At 42.6% G+C, this 24,678-nt stretch overlaps 1 protein-coding gene across 9 annotated transcripts in view; it reads left to right on the plus strand.

The window, feature by feature from the left end:
- The window catches only part of POT1 (protection of telomeres 1), a 170,360-nt gene that overhangs the window by 105,175 nt on the left and 40,507 nt on the right, over positions 1 to 24,678 (plus strand). For all 9 annotated transcript variants that reach the window (XM_050936142.1, XM_050936141.1, XM_050936149.1 and 6 more), the window contains 2 exons: positions 11,653 to 11,943; positions 18,595 to 18,750. In XM_050936142.1, the coding sequence (XP_050792099.1) occupies positions 11,653 to 11,943; positions 18,595 to 18,750 (447 nt within the window). The remainder of the gene's footprint in view (positions 1 to 11,652; positions 11,944 to 18,594; positions 18,751 to 24,678) is intronic.

Here is a 24,678-nt window from a genome sequence, read left to right on the forward strand (position 1 = left end):
GGATGCCTAACAATGCTTCGCTCTTGTAGCTCCCACTGGGACTGCTCAGAAACAGCCAAAGGGCATACAGATAACACCTTGAGTGATTGTGTATAGCTGCAGCTTGCTAGCAAAGCTCCAGTCACATTCTGGCTTCTACCAGCCTGGGTTACCATATGCAGAGTGACCCCAACACACTCCCAGTGCTGAATTTTCCCCCACATCTGTGTTTAGCACTGTCCAACCCTCTCCTGGACAGTCCAATATATTAGGTCCATTGCCCCTCTTTTATTGGCCCACAAAAATATTGCAGTGTGTTAATGTGAACTGTTAAATGAAGTTTTCCGTGCATTTTGTTTCCCTTATTGAATCTTTGTAGTTTTTATTCTGATGCTGAAGAAGTCCATGCTATTCATGTTGTCTGGGCAGTGATCTACATGGATAATAGAGTGGGAACCTACAGCTACACTTCTTATATTTAGGTGTATTTTTCAGACCTTCATAGAAGTTCATTTTATATTGCTCACATGCATGCCAGCCTTACTAATGTCTTGCTGTTCTTTTTGCCACTGTGTCAGTACTGGAACTATAGCTGATTGGAATATTTTAAACTAAAAAACTTTATCAAAGCTGAAACATGTCACTGAGATGTATCAATTTCAACAACATTTTTGCCCAGTGGAGAGTGAGATTCCCTGTAACCATGGCACTAGCCTGGGATGTGGGAGACCCAGGTTCATGTCCCTGTTCTGCCTGATTGAGAATAGAGTTTTTCATCTAAGATCACTGGGAATCAGAGAAAGCAGGAACTTGAACCTGGGCCTCTCACATTGCAGGCTTCTGCCATAGCCACCAGGATAGGCACAAACACTCTCTCACATGGACTCTTTCTTTCTCTCTTCCTGGATAAAAACAGCTCAGGGTTTGATCTGAAAATAGACATTTTGATACAAATCCATTTTTGCAAAAACAAATTTTGATACCTCACAAGTTGCCCTAAATCAGAATTATTGTCCTCCAGTCAGCTGAAATTGTCCTATAATGTACCTAGAATGAAGGAATAAGAAAAGTAAATAGTTCTGCATCTGTTTGCCATTTGTCCTATAATGAAAAGACAATTTTGAACTATATCTGAATGCAAATTGTTTTTAACCAGTACATAACTTTCATTCAAGAATTTAAACCTAAATAATTTACCATTCACACTTTTTGAACAAATAAGGTTTTTTTTGTGTTAATTAACTACTAACATGTCATTGCTTAGTTTTGCTGAAACTAAGGTTTGTTCCCTAATCCAAGTCAATTGGGCTTCATGCAGGCACAGAGAACTAACCACACAAAACGTCTTTGAGGACTGGGGCTTCAATTAGACATAATAACTATGGGAAACAAAACAAAAGAAGAGGTATTGAGGAGAGTAGATGGAAATAATATCAGCAAACTGTGGTTTCTCAGCAACAGCTAGTGCATTCCTTGATGTGGTATAGAGGCTGTTTTTTATTTTAATTTTTTTAAACAAATAGATGTCTTAGTTGCCTAATAAGCTATGCTTTGAAGAGCTGAAAAATATTTATTTAATTTAGGCACATAGGCGTTCAGGAGGGGGGGAGGAGTGAGGACTCGGTATGCAGTCTCCCCCTCCCTCACCTGCCTCCTGCCCCTGGCAATCAGCTGGTTTGCGGTGTTCAGGAGGCAGAGGAGGGAGGGGGAGGCTGCACTTCGTGTCCTTGCTCTTTCCCTCTCCCTCTCTCCCTCCTGAATGCCACAAACCAGCTGCCATAAACCAGCTGATTGCCATGGGGAGGAGGGAAGGAGCAAGGATGCAGCATGCAGAGTAAAGGGGGAGGAGGTGGGGGAGGAGAAGAAGTGGGTTAAGGGTGGGGGTTTGGTGGAAAGGATAAAGTGGGGGGGCCGAGGGTTGAGCCTCCCGCCCCTGGTGCTTGCACAGTAGGGAAAGCTGCTGCTGCGCAACATGCTTCTCCTAGGCTATGGCACTTTCAGCCTCCTTGCCTGCCTCATTGTCTGCAGTGCCAGTGGGCTGTGCCTGCTTGGGATAAGGAGTGGGCACCTCCCATTGCTCCATACTCAGCAATGATGGTTGTAGTATTAAATTGTTTCTTTAAAATTGTTTAAAACTTATACCTGTATTAACTTGCTTGTTTAAAATGTATATAGTGCCTTTTGTCTGGCAAAAAAAGTTTCCCTGGAACCTAACCCCAACATTTACATTAATTCTTATGGGGAAATTGTATTTGCTTAACGTCGTTTCGCTTAAAGTCACATTTTTCAGGAACATAACTACAATGTTAAGTGAGGAGTTACTGTATTTCAGTACAAAGGATATGAAATGTAAAAGGAAAAAGTCATTCTTTTTTTAAAGTTTACATTTTAATAATCTATCAGTCATCACTGTCTTCAGGAAAAGTGACAGACATCTTGCAATACACTGAATTTTGACCAGTCCTTCTCATGTTCCTCATGTAAGCAGTTCCTTTGATTTCAACAGGGCTTACATGACAAGTGGAGCATCATTTGTCATTACTATGATGATATCTGTACTTGATTGTTGGTCCAATTCCTTATTAGTTTGATAGGTCTATAAAAGTTATAGTTTTGCACTATTGCAGAATACCTTTCACAGAAATGTGTACTGGCTCTTATTACAATTTTTTTAAATTGATGGATAGTCTTGTAATAATATGTGCATGTGTGTGGTTTATGAAATATTACTTGATCTGAAGGAATATCTGTAAAATAATTCAGTTGGTTCTGTCTGATATCCCAGAATATTTTAAAATGTTGACACTTTTTAAACACACACACACACAGCATTTTGCCATCTTTTGTTTACATCTTCAGTATTTCTCCTGCTCCTGAATTCCATCCTAAATTTTAAGCTAAGAATCCAATACAAGTTAAAAAGATTTTTCTTCTGAATTAGTCTCAGCATTAGATCTGAAGCAAAGATGCCAGCATGTTTAGAAATTTGGTTCCATACCTTAAGGTGAAGCGTCAACAGGAGTACTTACTAATAGAAGAGTAATGTATTTTATTTCAGCTAGTGATATTGCTTGAAAGGTTACATGCAGTATCTGAATTGTATTGAAGGTAGCTATATAACTGTAATGAATAGGTGGTTCTTCACCACCACAACATTCAATCAGGCAAATAAATTAAAGCATAATTCATCCACAATAGTTTTTTTAATCCTTGATTTTAAAACGAAAGAAAAGACGTTGTGCTTTTTGAAATTGTAGCACGAGAAAATGCAGTATTGGTTTAAACACATTTCTAGCTATTTAGGATTAGCATGAGACCTTCATGGAGGGGGCTGATTATCCCAGATCCACCTACTGCATGTTTCCTTAACCTTCCTCTAAAGGTTATGGAGAGCTGGCTACTCTCTGAGACAGAATACTGGACAAGACAGAGCACAGGTTTGATCCAGTATGACAGTTCTCCATGTGACCCTAACCTAACTTGGTGATGGGACCATCTCAAAAGTTAAGAATAGTTTAGTGTCAATGCTTTTTTCATCCTTGATCCTCTACTGAGACTGCCAATAAAGATGCCAACAATCATGATAACACTGTTTGTGACTTCTTGTGTGTGTGGTGTGGACCAGGGCTGGCTCCAGGTTTTTTGCTGCACCAAGCAAAAAAAAAAGGGGGGGTGGGGCGGCTGGAGTGCCGCCCCTTGAAAAATATCGCCCCAAGCACATGCTTGGGACGCTGGTGCCTTGAGCCGGCCCTGGTGTAGACATCTGTCCTTTAGAATCTGGACTGAGGCCGCCACATTTATAGCACATAGCCTCCTTCATGGTTAAGTGCCATAGTGGTGTAATGCATTTGCCTTAGAGGCAAATCCTATTTAGTGTTTGTGCACTTTTTAAACAAATACACGCTGTCACAAGCTTGAAACTATCCACCCAGATCAGCTATTTCTGCGCATTGGCAGAAATTCATGGAAAAGCTTGCACAGCATAGCATCCAAATTGTATCTTTTTAAATGTGTTCTATTTTAGAAGCTGGTGAACATTCTCTTCAAATCATTCCTTAGAATGAGGGTGTCTACAGCTGCTTTTAGTAATTTATTTTTGTTAGTATTCTGTTTAAATATATGCACAAAGATTTAATTAACATTAGGGACACAACGTATTTACTGAAATATTATACATTACTTCTCTCTTCAATTACTGCCTACCTTCTTATATGGCCTCAGTTATTATGCATCTATTAGGATAAAGGAATTCAAATATTAAAACCCAAATATAAGAAAGAGAATATAATCAGGATACCATATTATCGAAACCAGTTTAAATTGTGGATTAGTACACTTAAAGGAATGTGACAAAACATTTACAAAATATAAGGTAATGTTCCAGAAGACATCATTTTGGGAAGGAAACGTTTTAATAAAAGCAGCTGTTACAGGCATCCCCCAATCTTCTATGTTGGGAATAATCTGAGAATCTGATTGAGCTGGTCAAGGTTCAATCACCTGGCAAATTTAGAATAGTAAAAGTCATCTAAGTTGCATTTAATAATAATTTTACTGTTTTGCCAATGCCTTATAGCAACATACAGTATATTCTTTGCCTGGTTTCAGTTTAAGAAGGAATTTATCAGAGAAGACTCTATCTGCAGTGAAATATTGTTCTATTTAAGAAACAAACAAACCCTTTGCTTGAAATTACCAGACATTCTTTTGTGAAATATGTAAATTATGATCAAGCCTTTGAACTTGTGGCATCCAGGTTTGAAAAGGCTGTCTTCAATTCCTAATGCAGCTGGAAATCAATTTTCAGATTTAGTTTAGATTCTTCTTACTGTAGCAGTTATAGATGAGCTTTATGTTGTCTTTGTGAGGCATTTTGGTGATCTATGACAGCAGTAGTTTTGTAATAGTCTCTTACATTGCCCTTGCCTTTATAATTTAACAATCAGTTTTGATGGAAAATTACCTCAGAGATGCTATTATCCAGTCTAATATTCAGTTTATTATCTCACTTTCCCTTCTGTTGAACTAGGTAAATAATGTTTTTTTGAATCCAGATATATTTGGCTTTTTACGTGAAGCATTGGAGATTAGCAGCTGTTGTGCAAATATATTCCCGGTGAAATCCTGTCCTATTGAAGTCAGCTGGAATTTGCCTTTGACTTGAGTGGGGTCAGGATTTCACATTCAATTCTTCAGGTTTAAAATTATTAGTCCAGAAACTCCCTTAAACCATAAGTGAAGGTAATTGCTTAGTCACTGCAGGCAAGGTCCATACCATCTGTTTCATTGTATTTTTTCCCCCTATTAGATGTTTTGCTATAGTGATAATTATTTATTCCAGAGAGTCTCTCTTTTGCCATCAGCCAAGATTCCAGGAATAATAAAAAGCATTTCTTGTAAGAAAAGGTTGTCATCTTTTATTAAATTCACAGGTTAGCTTTATCTACATTTAATTAAATTTAAAATTAGTTTAAGTGCTAATTACGTAGCTCTTTTATAGTTTATAATTGCTTACCATGGTTTGAGAACTACTCACTGTGCTTTAACAAGCCACTCTGGCCAGGGCTTTTCAGCACATCCATGGCCATCCAGACACGCATCAGTGTTGTCCCACGCGGACAGCTCTTATGCTCAGGACTGCGATTCTGATGTTCCCACCAGAGTCTTCCAAGAGACCCAGGACCAGGACCAAGGGCCCCATCGGTTGTCTTTCTGGACACCTTGGGCATACCACCAGGCCCAAGGTGTATCAGTAGTTCCGTCCCATTCTGTCTCATCAGAGCACCGGTTAGCCGTCCCCCTCCGACTGCTGCAGAGGAAGCCTCAGTTCACCCACCGGATTCCCAGGTTCCTCTGGAGCAGAAGATTGCCCAAGAGCAACAGGCGACCCAGGACCCGCTCGTCGCCGGCATCTCCTCTTCCTCTTCTCCAGATGAAGCGGTAGCAGAAACATCCTCCTCGGGCTCTCCTCCAATCGACCTGAGAGCCCATCAGGACCTCCTAAGGAGGGTAACACTCAATATGAACCTCCAGGTGGAGGAGGTCCCGGAGGTAGAAGGACCCGGTAGTGGACATTCTATCGGTGGATGCCCCCACTAGAGTGGCCCTACTGTTTATTCGGACCATCCAGCCCAATGCTGATATTATATGGCAGTCCCCAGCCTCTATCCCTCCTGCGGCCAGGGGAGTCGAGCATAAATATATGGAGCCTTCTTAAGGGTACGAGTATTTGTATGTCCATCCTCCTCTCTGCTCACTAGTCGTCCAGTCTGTTAATGAGAGGGAATGCAACGGCCAGCAGGCGCCAGCCCCGAAATCGAAGGAGGTTAGGCGAATGGACCTACTCGGCCGCAAGATGTACTCGGCAGGGCCCCTACAGCTCCGGGTGGCAAATCAACAAGCCTTGCTTATCTGCTATAATTATAACACTTGGGTGGCGGTGGGTAAGTTTACGGAGCTTCTCCTTCAAGACTCCCGCCAAGAGTTTGCTGCCCTCTTGGAGGAAGGGAAAAAGGTGGCCAGAACTTCCCTCCAGGCCTCGTTGAATGCAGCAGACTCAGCAGCCAGGACTCTGGCCTCGGGTGTTGCCATGAGGCGCATCTCATGGCTTTAGGTTTCAAACTTCCCACTGGAACTGCAGTATACCATTCAGGACTTACCATTTGATGGTAAAGGCCTCTTCTCGGAAAAGACTGACCCAGGCTGCAAAGCCTGAAGGACAACAGGGTCATAATGTGCTCTCTCGGCATGCATATGCCGGTGACCCAACGCAGGCCTTTCCGTCCCCAGCCTCACCACCCATACTCCGTGCCTAGACAAAGACAGGACTTCGGCAGGCGGCGCGGCCGAGGTGGTCGCAGATGACCGTCAGGACCCCAAGGGGGCCAAAATCAAGGTCCCTCGAAACCACCACCGGGACCAAAGATGAACTTTTGAAGGTGCACCCGAGCAGGGACCCGATAGACACGATAGTCACCATTCCCTCGAGCACCCTAGGCTCCCTAGAGTGGTGGCTAACTCCCTCCCTGGTGTGTGCAGGGATGCCGTTCCATCCGCCTCAGCCCTCAATGTCCCTGACGATGGACACGTCATCTCTCGGCTGGGGTGCTCACCTCGGTCACCTTCGTACTCAAGGCCTTTGGTCTTCTCAGGAGCTGACATTACACATAAATGTCCGAGAACTGAGAGCAGTCCGCCTGGCATGCCAGGCGTTCCAGCAACAGTTGCAAGGCCGTTGTGTCTCAGTGTTTTACAAACAACACAACAGCCATGTACTACATAAACAAACAGGGAGGGACACGGTCCTCCCCCCTTTGTCAAGAGGCCATCCAACTCTGGGACTGTTGCATAGCCCACTCGATAGATCTGGTAGCTTCCTTTCTCCCAAGCGTTCGGAACACCCTGGCCGATCGACTCAGCAGGTCTTTCCTGTCTCACGAGTGGTCGATCCGCCCGGATGTTATGCATTCTGTTTTCCAGAAGTGGGGATTTCCCCACACAGACCTGTTTCGCTTCCCGCGAGAATAGGAAATGCCAGATGTTCTGCTCCTTCCAAGGTCCCTCCCCGGGATCAATCTCAGACGCTTTCCTAATGCCGTGGAAGAGCCAGCTCCTTTATGCCTTCCCACCATTCCCACTGGTTCACACGGTCCTGCTGAAACTCTGCAGGGACAGAGCGCGCATCATCATGATCGCTCCAGCGTGGCCCAGACAGCACTGGTACACCACATTGCTTGACCTATCGATAGCCAACCCAATTATCCTGCCACTCCACCCAGACCTCATAACTCAGACCAGGGCAGGCTTCGCCACCCGGACTTGGTGGCTCTTCACCTCACAGCGTGGCTGCTGTATGGCTAAACCAGTCAGAGTTACGTTGCTCTGAATCAGTACGACAAGTTCTCCTGGGTAGCAGGAAGCCTTCCACCCAGTCAGCATACCTGACCGAGTGGAAGCGTTTCTCCTGCTGGTGCGAAATGCTTAATCTTACTCCCACTGAGGTCTCGATCCCCTCTATTTTGGACTACCTCTGGTCTCTCAAACAGCAGAGCCTAGCAGTATCATCACTGAGGGTACATTTGGCAGCCATCTCTACCTTCCACTCAGGCGAAGGTGGTCGTTCCGTGTTCTCACACCCTATGGTTTTGAGGTTCCTCAAGGGCTTGGAGTGCTTATACCCCCAAGTACGCCGCCCAGCCTCGACCTGGGACCTCAACCTGGTTTTAACCAGACTTATGTCTCCCCCATTCGAGCCATTAGCAACCTGCTCGCTGCTATACCCGTCTTGGAAGACAGCTTTCCTCGTAGCCATTATATCGGCCAGACGAGTCTCCTAGCTTAGGGCTCTTACGGTGGATCCGCCATACACTGTGTTCCACAAAGACAAGGTGCAGTTGCTACCACACCTGGCTTTCCTCCCTAAGGTGATTTCGGCCTTTCATGTTAACCAGGACATCTTTCTCCCGGTCTTCTTCCCGAAGCCACACTCAACGCGACAGAAGCAACAATTGCACTCCTTGGACGTCCGTAGAGCGCTCACATTTTATATTGAGCGGACAAAACCGTTTTGTAAAACGCCCCAGCTCTTTCTCGCGGTAGCAGACTGAATGAAAGGCCTACCTGTTTCCTCTCAGAGGATCTCATCTTGGGTGACGGTGTGCATCCGCACTTGTTATGATTTGGCTCATTTTCCCAAGCCACATCACCGTGCATTTTACCAGGGCTCAGGCTTCATCTGCTGCCTTCCTGGCTCGTGCACCTATCCAGGAGATATGTCATGCAGCTACCTGGTCCTCGGTCCACACCTTTGCTTCACATTATGCTCTGGTTTAACAGTCAAGAGATGATGCAGCCTTTGGCTCAGCAGTTTTACATTCTGCCACATCTCACTCTGACCCCACCGCCTAGGTAAGGCGTGGGAATCACCTAACTGGAATGGATATGAGCAAGCACTCGAAGAAGAAAAGACGGTTACTCACCTTTGTAACTGTTGTTCTTCGAGATGTGTTGCTCATATCCATTCCAAACCCACCCTCCTTCCCCACTGTCGGAGTAGCCGGCAAGAAAGAACTGAGGGGCGGTTGGGTCGACAGGGTATATATCCGGCGCCATGGTGGCGCCACTCCAGGGGGCGCCCAGCCGATCCACCAAGTGTTGCTAGGGTAAAAATCTTCCGACTAATGTGCACGCGGCATGCGCACACCTAACTGGAATGGATATGAGCAACACATCTCGAAGAACAACAGTTACAAAGGTGAGTAACTGTCTTTTACTCATAGAGACTGTAGGAGCGTGGCACACACAAACAGAACCCATAGAAAGGAGCATGAAATCAAGGCTATAATTGGCAAAAATAGTCTAAATTGAAGGGATAGATGAGAGCTCAAAGGATTCCACATGAGCCAGTATAGTTTCTTACATAGGAAGTTGAGCTTCATAAACTTCTCTCTCATAGGTCTAGTGGTAAGTTTTCAGTCTGTAAGTTGCCGAGATACTATGGCAATGGGTACTTGATAAATTATTGAACAAATAAATGGGAAATGAACGCAAAACATCTGTGAGGGAGACTCATTTGAAATGCCACATAAAATATTTGATGATATAGCTGAAATCTTTTTGGTCATAGATAAATGAATAAAACTGAAGAAAAAGGCTTTCTTTTTCCCTCAGTGCTGCATAGTTCTATGCAAGTATAGAATATATTGCCAGTGTCTGCAGCAGAGCTAAAGGCTATTCATTCATCATGGGTTCATGCTATTTATAACAGAAGCTTACTTTTTTTACACTTAGGTGGGAGTTAGGAGACAGAGTTGATTCAGTTCAAAAGAATTATGAAAAATGTATACTTTCCAGATTTATATCTTTTGTTCTTCTGTTTTTTTTTTTTTGTTTGTTTTGGGTTGATTTTAGCTAAAGGTCAACAGATTAAAATTTACAACATTATGTTTAGGAAAAGCTACCTCATGAAATGCTGCTTACTTCATCTGTCAGGTCTAGAGAATATATAAGTGCATGTAAGGTCGGATTTTATCCTAGAAAGGATCCTTAAGGCATTTATAATTTTTGACAGGGCTTATGCCATACTGGCGAAGATTAAAGGACTCGCTGATATCAAGCCCTCTTTAGCTGCTTTGTTTACAAATTCACAAAGTTTGTTTGTATGCTTATGTTACAAATTATGCTCTGGAAATGTTGGCAAATTCTTGATTAAATCTCTTACAGTTTAGAACAATTTTATAGTACAGATTCTTTTGGGTTTGTGCTATTTTCTAAATTGCTAGAGTATTTAAATGCTCTGAAAACAGGGCACTAGGAACTCTGTACTGATCACTTTACAGCATGGCTATGTTCTAAGATGGAGAAATGGCAAAATTATTCAAATGTTATTCTGAACAATTACTACCTTTTTGATAGCCATTTCTTAAGTTAAATAGGGTGAAGTAGGCCAGTGCCTAGAGCTCCCGTTTATGGATCATATGTCCTATTGACATCACGTAGAGACTGGAGAATATAAGGAGCAGACTGCCTGCTGCTTGAGGGAACACTTCAGGATTGGAGCTTTTCAGAATTCATTGCATAGGCCTGGTCTACACGGGACGGGAGGGGCGGGGGGGATTTTTCTAAGTTATGCAACTTCAGCTACGTGAATAACGTAGCTGAAGTTAACATACTTAAATCTATTTAACGCGGTGTCTTCCCCGTCAACCCCGTCTCGTTCTGGTGGAGTACCGAAGTCGAGAGAGTGCTCGGCGGTCGATTTTATCGCATCTTCACTGGATGCGAAAAATCGACCCCTGCTGGATTGATCGCTCCGGAGGTAAGTGTAGACATGCCCATAGTGGCATGTTAAATCAGTCATCTGGCAGGCAGGTGTCCATTGCAGAGCAGCAGGAGAAAGCATATTTAGGTCTCTGAACTCCCATTAAGGTAAGTTACATGCATGAATCAAGGGGAAAATTGATCTATTTATTGTGTTGTCATATGAGTAGAATTGTGTATTTTATTATTGAGGAACTGAAGGGGCAGCGTTCAACAATCTACTTTATTAGCTGGCAGTGTCATCCAGTATATAAGGAGCTGGACTGGGACTCATGATCCTGGGGCTCTACCAATGCTCTGCTGAGTAACCCGTTGCAAGTCATAAGAAAATAAGAACAGCCATATTGGGTCAGACCAATGATCGTCTGTCTTCTGACAGTGCCCAGTGACAGATGCCATCCTCCATGAACTTACCTAATTTTTTTTAACCCAGTTATACTTTTGACCTTCACCTCACCCTGTGCCTCTGTTTCCTCATCTGTAAAGGGAAGTAGGGCAGATGCTTACCTCCATTTGGAAAGCACTTTAAGGTCTATGAATGAAAAACTCTATATGAGAGCTAGATATATTTGTAATTTATTTGCATATACATTTTGGATCCTGCTAGTACAGGAATTTATTGGCATTAGGTTGCATTTTCTGTTGCTTCTCTAGTTAGTTTTCTGGGTATATTCATTTGTTTTGGGTTCTTTTCATTTGGTTCCTCCCTCCATATGTGTTCTTATTTTGTAGGAGTAATATATTTTAAAGAGCAATAACAGGCAACAATCATTTTTATGCATATAAAATATTGAAATTTTTATACATTTTATGCACTGTAGTCAATATTTTTTTCTTCCCATTTTTGTGTTGTAGATCAGGGAATACAATAAACAGATGCAGGGGATTACTGGCATTGGCTTTGCATCCTTGACATTTGATGGAACCGTAGGAGCACCGATAGTGCCTCGAACCTCTAGTAAATCATACTCCTTCACAGAAGAAGAACAGAAAACAATAGAAGAACTACGTACGTGGGCAGCTAGTAATCTTTCAGTCTGTGGGCCAACAGCAAAATTGTCTGGTGTCCAGCCAATGCTGTTTTTTGACCTTACTTGCCAACTTGTAGGGAAAGCAGAAGTGGATGGATCTTCCTTTCTTCTCAAGGTGGATTTTTAAACAATTTAAATAATTTAAATAGTTGTTACAGATTGACTATTAGATTCTTATTTCAAGGCTTTATGTTTCAGGGTTTTCATGAACCTGCTTAATCTTATATTTAAATAATGTTATATAGAAGTCTTTTCGACATTTAAGGGTTATTTTAGTAAATATATGATCCTCAACCAATTCACTTTCATACAAATTCATACTTTAATTTGTCTTTAAAGACATTCAGCTCACCTGTTGCTCTAGAATTATTCACAAATGTTGGTTCGACAAGGTATATGTTCAGAATATGATTTCACAAGCATTTGTAGTTAGGAATTACAGAATTTCTTAATGCTGAAAAAATGATATTGTCTGTTTTAAGTTTTTACATTGTTGCTAGTTAAATAACAGACTTCTTTTGTGTACACTTCTCTGTATTGTTTCATTAGAACAGGGGTCCCCAACGCGGTGCTCACGGAGGCATCTAAATGCCCCCTCATCCTGGCTGGCGGTCGAGCATCTGCCGAAGTGCTGCTGAATTTCTGCGGCTTTTCGGCTGCAATGCCTCTCGATGACGCTTCTTGCCGCCGACAAGCGACATCATCAAGAGGCATGGCCGCCAAAATGCCACAGAAATTCAGCGGCATTTTGGCGGATGCTTGACCACCGCCACAGTCCTTCGTCTGGCACCCGCCAGACGAAAAGGTGGGGGACCACTGCATTAGAACATATGCAGGATATAATTTAATGCACTATATAGCATTTTGTAGCATATGGATGGATGGATTGAGTATGCTATCTTTTTGAGGTATTTGAGTTAGCCTTTACTAGTTATGTCTAAGTTCTTTGCAGGATCAGTGCTTGAGTAAAAAACAAAATACACTGTGTCATGCTGCTTGAAAGCACTTTCTGGGAATTAATACTTAACATCAGCTAAGTGAAAAGGGATCTGTCTGTGTAATTTTTCCTGAATTAGCAACAGCAACAGTGGACTGAATTTGTCCTGAAACCCCTCCATGAGTTGAGTGATAAGAAATAAGAGACAGTCTGATGTTTTCCATCTGAGTATTTCTGCTTTTATGTATAGTAACACCAAGAAACAATTATCTGAAGCCATATTTTAGTATTTTTAGATAGGCAGAAAATAATGCATTACTCCTTCATTAAAGCAGCAGAACATTGTTTACACGACATAAAAAGGAATGTTACTTAAACTACATCCTGAAACATGCCCTACAGCTGTTACAAACAGTTTAATTCAAGCAAACCCATGTAAAATGGATGTCAAACAAGGACTGATACAATGATTTAAGCACTTCATGAACTGGAGGTAAAATGTTCATAGTTCATTACCTCAATGAGCACACATTCATGCTGAGAGATCCTTTTGTAAGGACACAAGCAAGTAATTTCTTAAATTATTAATCTTTCATTGCTCTCTATTTATTTCAAGTTTGATAGATTCTTGCATTTGTGTCAGTTTTATATAATTAAAAAACAACTGGGGGTACATCTATGCTATCCATCGGATTAGTGGGTAGTGTTTAATGTATCGGGGATCGATTTATCGCGTCTCGTCTGGACGCAATAAATCGATCTGCTAATCGACGCCCGTACTCCACCTCGGCAGGAGGAGTAAGCAGAGTCAACGGGGGAGCCGCGGCAGTCGACTCGCTGCTGTGAGGATGGCCAGGTAAGTCGAACTAAGATACTTTGATGTCAGCTACACGAATAGCGTAGCTGAAGTTGCGTATCTTAGTTCCACACATGCGCACACACACCCGCTAGTGTAGCCCAAGCCTGGGAGAGGGGGAGATAAAGACTTGACTTGTGAAAGTAAAACTTTGATGAAACCACAGCATGGTGAATCAATTTGTTTGTACTAGTAATGTTGACAGTGTCATTTTTGGAGGAATAGCATAAAGATATTACTGCATAAAACTATATTTAAATATAGCAGTTAGACAAATTAAAAAATGCAAATTTTTGGATTAATATTGTTATGGCATAGTTAATGGACTCGGGGCCTATGTGCCAAAGTCTGTCTGATTCTCTATCAAACATTGATCTTGCTATAAGTAAGGCTCATACTTTCAGCAGGGCCTTGGCTAGCCTGTGCTGAATTGCTAAAAGGTAGTGTCCATGCCTATCATAAACAGATAAGTAAGAGTTAATAGAACAGAAGTACTTCCTATCTCTTTTGCCTGGAAAGGGTTAACAAGATCAGTGAGCCTGGCTGTTACCTGACCAGAGGACCAATCAGGGGACAGGATACTTTCAGATCTTGAGGGAGGGAAGTTTTTGTGTGTGCTGTTAGTGTTTGGTGGTTGTTCTCTCTGGGTTCTGAGAGTGACCAGACGTGCAACCAGGTTTCTCTCTGATACAGTCTCTTATATGTCCAGAATAGTAAGTACTAGGTAGATAAAGCGAGTTAGGCTTATGTTTGTTTTCTTTATTTGCAAATGTGTATTTGGCTGGAAGGAGTTCAAATTTGTATTTTGCTGAAAGGATTTTAATTTGTATTTGTATACTTAAGCTGGGAGGGTACTCCCAGTGTCTACAGCTGAAAGACCCTGTAACGTATTCCATCTTAAATTTACAAAGATAATTTTTACTGTTTTTTCTTTCTTTAATTAAAAGCTTTTCTTGTTTAAGAACCTGATTGTTTGTTTTTTTTATTCTGGTGTGAGACCCCAGGGGACAGGGTCTGGATCCACCAGGGAATTGGTAGGGAGAAAGGAGGGAAGGGGGAGAGAGAGGTGAATTTCTCTCTGTGTTAGGATTACTTTCTCTCTCAGGGAGAGTCTGGGAGGGGGAGAGAGAAGGAGTGGGGAAGGTGAATTTTCCTCTCTGTTTTAAGATTCAAGGAGTTTGAATCACAGTAATCTTCCCGGGTAACCCAGGGAGGGGAAGCCTGGGAGAGGCAATGGTGAGGGAAAGGGTTTACTTTCCTTGTGTTAAGATCCAGAGGGACTGGGTCTTGGGAGTCCCCGGGCAAGGTTTTAGGGGGACCAGAGTGTACTGGAATTCCTGGTTGGTGGCAGCGCTACAAGTACTAAGCTGGTAATTAAGCTTAGAGGAATTCATGCTGGTACCCCATCTTTTGGACGCTAAGGTTCAGAGTGGGGAATTATACCATGACAGTGCCACCACCATTTCTTATAGTTCAGATAGTGCTCTTGATTAAGTCTTTGTTCTTATGATTTAAAGCCGTGATTGTTTGACCATTTAATCATTTTCAGCAGACCAGTTGCTCAGTGAATAAGTATGTGAAGGTATTCATCATTGCGGTGCCCTAATAGACCTTTTGATGTTCACTCAGAGAAACACTCAAACTTACTTCCAGGGCTTTGTGCATGGCCCATAGCATTTGTTTAACCAGTTTTTGATAATGTATTTGTTGCACAGTACTAATAAACCAAATGACCATTAGCAGTGCTGTGCAAAAAAATGACCAAAAAGCAATTGGCAAGTGCTTATCAACTGCTCTGAGAATTTGCTTTTAAAATCGGGGATACTCAGAACCTCACACTGAAGCAAAAGCTATTAGAAGGAAAAATAAAACTCTGAACTGAATTTTTAATGCATAAATAAGATGAAGTTTACAAGATTAAAATTTTTGATTTGTAGTGTAACAGGAGTTGGTCCCTGCAGTACCAGGGATGGAGAAATGGACAGGTCTTTAAAGATAAAGAGTCAGTGGCTTCTTGTTCTAGCAAAATATTGGTTCCATCTACTCATTCCCAGTGTTTCAACTGCTTAAGAAGGAATCTTGAGCTTCACTCACATCTATGAAAGTAGAAAAGGAACCACAGATTAAAGGTCTTTCTTGGAAGAGGCCTTAGTGGCTAATGAGTATGAAAAGGGATGATAGGTCCTTCAGGTTCCTCCTGCTAAAGCAAGGCAAACTTTTTGGCCCGAGGGCCACATCTGGGTGGGGAAATTGCATGCAGGGCCATGAATGTAGGGCTGGGACAGGAGGTTGGGGTGCAGGAGGGGGTGCGGTGTGCGGGAAGGAACTCAGGGCAAGGGGTTGGAGTAGAGGAAGAGTGCAGGGCGTACGAGAGGGCTCAGGGCAGGGGGCTGGGGTGCAGGAGAGGGTGCACAGTGCAAGAGGGGGCTCAGGACTGGTGCAGGGAGGGATGCGGAGTGCAGGAGAGGGCTCATGGCAGGGGATTGGGGTGCAGGAGGAGTGTGAGGTGCAGCAGGGGGTTGGGGTGCAGGAGGGGTGCAAGGTGCGGCAGGGGGTTGGGATGCAGGCAGGGAGCTCAGGGCAGGGAATTGGGGCTCAGGAGAGAGGCACAGTGCAGCCAGGGGCTCGGGGCAGGGAATTGGAGTTCAGGAGAGAGGCACAGTGCAGGCAGGGGATTGGGGTGCAGGAGGGGTGCGAGGTGCTTTGGGGGCTCAGGGCAGGAAGGGTGCAGGCAGTGTGTGGCAGGGGGCTCAGAGCGGGGAGTTAGGATGCGAGGTGCAGGAGGTGTTCGGGGTGTGGGCTCCAGCCCAGCATCGCTTACCTGGAGCGGCTCCGGAGTGGAAGCAGCGCACACCGGGGCCAGGGCAGGCTCCTGAGAACTGTGGCCAATGGGAGCTTCAGGGGAGGTACCCACAGGCAAGGGCAGCGCACTCAGCCCTCTGCCCCCCTCTCCCAGGGGCTGCAGGGATGTGGGGCCGGCAACTTCTGGGAGCGGCGCGGGGCCCATAGTGCCACTGGAGTGGCAATCATGCTGGCAGGATCCAAAGCCCTGAGGGGCCACATCTAGCCCGCAGACGTAGTTTGCCCACCTCTGAACTAAGGACTTATCAAAAATTAAATTAGAGTTGTCCTTAGATCTGACAGGGGGGAAAACAGTTCTTTGGATCAGAGTTTATCAATTCCCTCTTTTGAGTGTTGGACTATGGAGTTGTTCCAAATACAGCCAGTTGAAAAATGAGAGGGAAATTTTCAAAATCCACACACACTGCTGCTTTTTCTGTCAATTGATCAGTTCTACTCCTGAGACCAACAGTAAAGGAAATCCTTGGTGCTTTATTCCAGTTTTTTAAAGTACAAAAATACTGGCAACATTTTAATAGCTCAGATAACTTAGGCACCGATATTCCAAATCAGGTAAGATGTTGGATCCAAATTTGGTTCCAGTTATGCCCTGGTGCAGTTGTTGGTGGAAGTTAGAACTTCTTAGGATTCATGGCAGTAAGTTTCTTTTCCTGCTCTGGGTCTTCAGGGTGGGTGGCTTTCTCCTTTTGTCTGCTTTGTCAGGTTGAGCACATATGGATTCTCTAGCTTTTTTGCACAGGACTTGTATTTCTTGTAAATGCTTCTCGTGAGGGCCCTTCAAACAGAAGATATCTTTCCATCTAAGCTACAGGAAGTAAACAAAAAGGGAAAAGTCTTTTCTTTCTTTTGCAAATTGCCTCTGCAGATCCTAACTCTTGGGAAAATATGCTTTGGCATCATGTATTGAGACCTGTCTAGAAAACAGTGCCCATTGAGGTTGTGAGTGTTTCCTTGTATATCCAACATTTAATTGTAATAGCCCTATCTACCCTTAGTTTCTTTCCTACACTGTAAACAGCAGCTTTCTGAACCATATTTGATTACAACTATTATTGTCTACTTTGGTAATAACCTTGCCACTTCATTTCATAGGGTATAGATTAAACTGTAATTTTAAGAAGCTAGTAACTGCTAATAGTTTAGTGTTTACTTTAGGTCTCTGTTGTTATGAAGCCCTAGGCTGGTTGTTTGCTCTGTTGCCAATTATCCCCATGTGGACCCACATAAAAAATTCCAGATTTGAATGGTATATATCGAATGACAATAAAATGTCCATAATGAACCACCACACCAGATACATTCAACCCTGGGAGAAAACAACTCTTTCTAGAGAGTTGCTAGCATGTACTGGCTTTTCCTCCTTTGGCCTGCCTTCCACAGCAGCAAAAAGATCTGTTGAAAGAAAGGAATCCAAAATTTGAAAGGCCAGCTAAACACTACTGGGTGCCTTTCCTCCAACTGAGCACCATGAGAGAACCCACCAAAACATTTCTAGGGCTTAGTTCATGGGTCCAGCTACAATTTTTATACCTGAGAGAAGTTTTTTCCTTCTCCCAGTCCAACTGCCTGATAAGCATCCTAGAAAATCAAGTCCATGTTAACAAGAGGGCCAAATTCTCTCTAGACATTCCCTCAAGCAGTCTTTGTGTCACTTACCACAGCCAGATCTGTGGCACTTCCCATCACTCTCCCCCACTACTAATTGATTTTTAAATCTCTGGCTTTTCTTAAGGTGTTCAGGCTAGGATGTTAGATTTACCTTTTGAGGGACTGGGCTTGTTCATCACAAAGAGTGACAAAGTTTGGAGAAGAAGAAAAAAAAGTAGTGAATACCAATTTAGAGTATGTGTAGGATAAAAAAACATATAGGGGCCATGATCCACACTACTTTCACTTGATTCAGCAGGAATTTTTCAAGTTTGTTTTTCTTAGTTAATAGGGAAAGGACTGGAACCTTAGTAACTATTTTGACTCAAAATATTTAATCATGTGAAGATAAATAGTTACATATGTTTGTAACAATTTAATCTAAAGTAATCAACTTTTAAAATATTTTATTTGCACATTAAAAGTATTAAAAGAGATTGATTAAATAATTTCTTTTCACGCAGGTATGGGATGGTACAAAATGTCCCTACCCATCTTGGAAGGTGCTTGTGGAAGAAAGTGACCTTGAAGGAGATAAAGTTCTCATCCGTCGGCTGAGAAATCTGATTGTAGACATTCTAGTTTACGATAACCATGTGAAACTGGCAAAATCACTGAAGGTAACAGAGAACTCAGTGTTTTTAACTTTAATTTTACTGGATTTTTTTTCATTTTGCTTTGGATTCACTTAATGAAAGCTAGCTACTCACTTCTACAGGTGATGACTTAGTTTCCAATGTGCTTTTTATCCTTTACAGTCTTTCCCATACATGCTATTTTAGTGCAGACCACCTTCAGCAGGTGTGAAATAGCCTCCTTACCTTAAAATCACAATGAAAAATTATCCTTCCAATTAAACAGCTCTTTCCAGACATTGAAATGTCATGCATTGCCATGTGAACATAATGCATTATGGAAAATGTATTCTATAGTTGAAAATTGTTTATTGGAACTGATGTAAAATGGGGTTAAATTTGGAGCCCAATTAAATGATAATTAACAGTCTATAAAAGGGTATTTTATATTCTGTGAACTCTGCTGCATTCTGTAAAACTTATCTTGTTTTAGTGGGTCAGTAATGTTGATTATACTTACATAGGGAAAAGAACAATATAATTAAATGTTTGATCTTTAGCAACAGTGCCATCTTGCTTCTGATTAGCAGAAAATGTAGCTTTCATTTTACAGCATGACTGCTGTGGTTACGCTATTTAAGTTATCCTCGTTTTTCTGATCAATTTTATAAGTGATTGAGGAGTGTGGGGAGTGTAAAGATATATTTTTATTTGGCAAATATTAATTCAGCATTATGGGTAGACTTAAAATCAATTTACAATACTGATACATTAATAAAGATAGACATGTTCATGAGTAATTTGCAAATGACAAGATGGCTCTTGTTTATGTAAGAATTCTTAACTATGTTTGGTCACACAATTATTTTTATTGATCTTAGATTTTTTCCAGATATAGATTTCTCTTGCTAAAAGAGTCACTCCAAAAGCAGTGTTGAACAGTAGTCTGAGAATTAGGACGGGAAAGTCTACATTTTCTATGATTCTAAAGATGATCAGTTTTCTTTTACTGTGAAGTCTTGGGCGTTAATAGCGCTCTCTCCCTCCCTCCCTCCCTCCCTCCCTCCCTCCCTACCCTTCTCAGCCAGTAATGTTTGTAGTAGAAGTTTCCCTTCCTTAATCCAGGTTTTAATGTAAGAACTTAATACATGGGGTGGTTTCATGAGCTGCCTCTACTTTTGTTCCCATTTATCTCTTCCTGCTTCTTTCTTGTATCTCATACATCTGTGTCTTTACTAGGAAATTGTATTGTGTTTATAGATTTTTAGGCCAGAAGCAATCATTATGATGATCTAATCTGACCACCTGTGTAATACAAGCTATAGAATTCACCCAGTAGCATAACCAAGGCCATATAATTTCACCCCCTCACGTTATTGGGATGTTACAGTGCTAACCATCACTCACTAGTCAGTGTGGTGTGAACTAGCTGTGCTTAAATGCTGTTGGACCTAGTTTAACTAGTTTACGCAGTGCTGACCATGACTTGTTCTTGTCTGCTGACCAGCAAGTGATGTTTATGTTCCTATCATGTTATGTCTGCTCACAGTCGCATAGCATGATTAGATTTCCAGGTGAAGACAAGCCCTAGGAAAGTCTCTCTAGACACAATTTAGTCAAACATCTTTCAGAGACAGAATGTGGTATCTATGCTTTGCTGCCCTGTTTGGCCCAGCATGCATGAGCCATAGGATGATATTTTGAACCTAATACAGAGTAACAATAAAAGGGTTTTGCTAATCCTATGCAAGCCAAGGTTCCTGCCCCAAGAACCCTTGCAGTAAAAATACAGATAAAGGACATGAGGAGGAACATCTTCGGGGAACACTTGAGGACATTTTGAATACCAATATTGTAAAATTTTAATGAGTTATGCCAGATATGCCATGTAAGGTATCTGCAAAAATGTTATAATTTGCCAAGGACAATAATCTTGTTTATATGTTTGTATCACCTTTGTATTATGGGTTATAGATATGTATGTCTGTCTGTCTGTCTGTCTGTATTTCAAAACTTGTGCTGTGCTTCTGGGTGACACCCCCAGGCAGTTTGGCATCAGCACTGCCTAGCCTGCTTGATGGCCCATTAAGGACCATCAGCTATACAATTGACTCATTGAGAGAAGGCAAGGCCTTATGACTCAGAAGGCATGCAGGGACATGTTTATGGACAGAACTCTAAGGTTTCCAGGCTATGTGCTGGGCAGCTTGTGTTTGAGGTAGCACAAGCTGCATGGCAAAAGACTATAAAACGCAGCTGCATCTTCTCCATTTTGTCTTCATTCCTGCTTCTTACCTCTGGAATAACCTTTCTGTAAACTAAGCTCTGAACAAAGGACTGAATGACCTATCCAAACTGTGGATGTGTTCTAATCTAGTGGGACTTTCAAGCCAGCAAACTAAGCGATACTGCTAGGAACCTGATATATGGACTTCGAAATCTTTGTATGTATGTGATTGTTTTACTATTTAAAATCTCTCTCCTTGTTCTTCCTTTTTTCTTTATAATAAACCTTTAGTTTTAGGCACTATGGGGATTGGCTGGCAGGGTGGTATTTTGTATAAGATCCAAACCTTTACTGACAGGGTGATATGGCTGACCCTTTGGGGTCAGAAGAACATTTTGTGTATGTGAGCAGAGTTTTTTAAATAATGTCTCACTGAACTGGACCTAGGTGCTGATTGGGATCCAGAGAACTGGAATGTAATCAAGGGTGCTGTGTGATTTCTTTTTTTGTTTCTTGATAACCAGTGTGGGGATCTGAAGCACAGTTTGTGACTTGTTGGGGAGTTTAACTTCAGTGTTACCCACCAGTATTGGGAGTATCTGCTCTCCCTTTTGCAGCCTACCCTGATGTTAGCGTTTCCAGTGAGGGCTCCCCAGGCCCACCAGGTCACACGCATGTAAAAAGAGTGTGTTTGACATGATTAGGTTTAGTACATATCTTGTAGGTCCAGATTGTTGTGTGTATGTTTGTTGCAATTTTATGAGTATATATCTTTGAAATTTCTATTGCAGGCAAAAGTAGATCTGTCTTAGGTACTTATATGGCCCATGATACCATAGTATCTGAACACCTCCCAATCTTTGATGTATATATCGTCAGGTACGAAAGTGCTATTGTCCCCATTTTACAGATGAGGAACTGAGGCACAGATACTAGGTGACTTGCTTGTGGTCACACAGGAAATCTGTGGTGGAGCAGGGAATTGAACCCTGGTCTCACAAATCCCAGCCTAACCACTGGGAAATCCTTTCTCTCTGACTGGTAATAGAAGACTAGCCAAAATAACTGAATTTCTAGGAATTACTAGATGGTTTGGACCTTGGGAGAATGGAGACTGTTCAAGTGTAGTGTCACTGTGGGAATGGGGGATGTTTAAGATGTTGATGGTGATGAAGAAAAAGAGTTTGGTAGATGGAAAAAGTTAATAAAGCAAAATGCAGTAATGGGAAATGCAGTAGAAAATGAGAACGCATAGCAGCAGAGGTAGAATGTATTGCATCTTATTAGAAGGATTGGTGAGGGGAAAGATGGGAAGAAAGGAGGGAGACCTAAGAGGAGACTGCATTATGCACATCCTTGTTATCTCTTGCCTGAGCAAGACTTTTGACTGTAGAGAGAGAGAAAGGAAGGGACACATTTTTTGTGTGTGTTGTAGACGAAGAAGTGACTACATTTTGCGCAAATTTGGATTTGAAACTAGGAGGACAGAAAGAGTATTGGAAAATTATCCCAAGATTGTGAACCTGCGAAGTTCAGGGTGCTGTGCCTGCCCAAAATATTGATGTCACTGTATGATTAGTCAAGTAAGTATTCATCTATTGCTGGAATTCACTAAAATTTTTATGACATAATATTTTCTTAACTACAGGCCAAATCAGAATTATAGGCATTGAGCTGCCTTTGTATTCATTTACAGCAGGCCTGCACAACATGTGGCCTGGGGGCCGCATGCGGCCTGCATGGGCTCACTGTGCAGCCCGTGGGGGGTGAGTAGGTGGGCTCACTGTGCGGCCCGTGGGGGGTGAGGGAGCGGGGCTGGAGAGGTGAGTGGGCAGTGGTGGGGGATGAGGAGGCGAGCCAGGGGGGTGGGGGGCTGAGGAGGTGAGTGTGGGGGGGAGGTGAGCCGGCGGCAAGGGAGAGGGGGCTGAGGAGGCGAGTGGGCGGGCAGTGGCGGGGGGGGTGAGTGGGCGAGCCAGGGGGGTGGGGGGCTTAGGAGGCGAGTGGGCGGGCAGTGGTGGGGGGGGTGAGGAGGCAAGCGGGAAGGGGGGGGGGAGGCTGAGGAGGCGAGCGAGGAGTCAGTGGCTGACCTGTTCTACTGATCTGGTCTGGCTCCCATCCCCTCTCCAAGGGTTGCAGCTGTCTGGAGGTGCTGCTTTCCATGCCTTCCTCAGTCACACCTCAGGCCTTGGCTACACTCACACTTTACAGCGCTGGAACTGGGGTGTGAAAAAACACCCCCCTGAGCGCTGCAAGATACAGCGCTGTAAAGCGTCAGTGTAATCAGGGCAGCAGCGCTGGGAGCGCGGCTCCCAGCGCTGCACGCTACACCCGTAAGGGATGTGGTTTACATGCAGCGCTGGGAGAGCTCTCTCCCAGCGCTGCCGCTCTGACTACACTCACACTTCAAAGCGCTGCCGCGGCAGCGCTTTGAAATTCCAGATGTAGCCATACCCTCATTCATTCAACAGGGCAATTGATTACAAAGTGGAGGAAAGATCTTATTCTACTTCTAGCAAAAAAGACATTTTTCTTTTACCTTTATTATACTATCTTAGGGGCCCACTATAACATATTACCAAGATTCATTACCGTTGTTCCGGTGGGGCAGCGCTGAGGAAGGAGGATTTGTTTCTGCAGGGTGGGTGGTGCTGGGGGTTGGGGGACGGTGCTGGGAGGGGTATTGTGTTTTGGGGGGGCTTGGCCGCACTAGGGGGAGCGTGATGGGTTTGCCCCTCAGCTGTTTTCTTTGGAGTAATATGGCCCTCACCGCTTTACGAGTTGTGCAGGCCTGATTTACAGACTTTAATTTTTGCTATAGTAGGTGGTTTTTAATTTAGGTGAGATTACAGTAAAAATGTGGATTCCAGCTGCTGCATGCTGAAATTTTATAAATCTTTGAAGTTTAGTGTTTGTGTGCACTCAGTTTTGCTTATTTGTCAGATAGAATAGACTCATAATTAAAACTTTGGGTGTTTTTTGTAATAGGCAGAGATTCTTTACTAAAGGGTTTGCTATACATTTGAGGGGATGTTTGCAAGAGAATGTAACTGAAATAATCTAAGGTCATATTATTCCGTGTAATATTTCATGCAGTACAGGCTTTTGTAATGCACAGATAAGGAAATCACCTAATTCTGTGCATAACTCTGAGCACATGCTTAAAGTCCTTTTGAAGTCAATGGGATTTAAGTAAAAATTTAAGTGCTTTCCAGAATAAGTATTAACATAAAAATGCCCTTAATAGGTATTGTAATTTAGGAGGTGTTTTGGCGATATTAGAACCAATAAAATACTACACTATTTGTCTTTTCCTTTTAAATTCCTTTAGAATTGTGTTTTCATGTGAATTGCTGTTAAAATGGTAGGTTACACTTTCCAGTATCATCATGTACCATTTGGAATAACAGCAGCAGCTTTGAATAATGATGTTTTAATGTAAAAATAACCTACATTACGCAGACTTGTTATCAAGAGATCAATAGCAAAGACTGTATGAAAAAAAATTAATTTTATTTTAAAATTATATGTATTTGAGAGCATTCTGACAAGGAGCAAGAAAAGCTCATAATAGAGAAATTGGGTAGTGCATTATAGTCAATTTATAACAAATCATGAAGCATGGCATCAGAATATGTTCATGCTTATTCCCTGCAAGAGTTTGTAAAAACAACTATATTATCTTTCAGTGTATGCCAGAGAGAACTAAAGATCTGAGTGTATTATATACATCTTTTTTCCAGTAAGAT

The sequence above is a fragment of the Gopherus flavomarginatus genome, chromosome 1 (genome assembly GCF_025201925.1).
Source record: "Gopherus flavomarginatus isolate rGopFla2 chromosome 1, rGopFla2.mat.asm, whole genome shotgun sequence".
NCBI lineage: Eukaryota > Metazoa > Chordata > Testudines > Testudinidae > Gopherus > Gopherus flavomarginatus.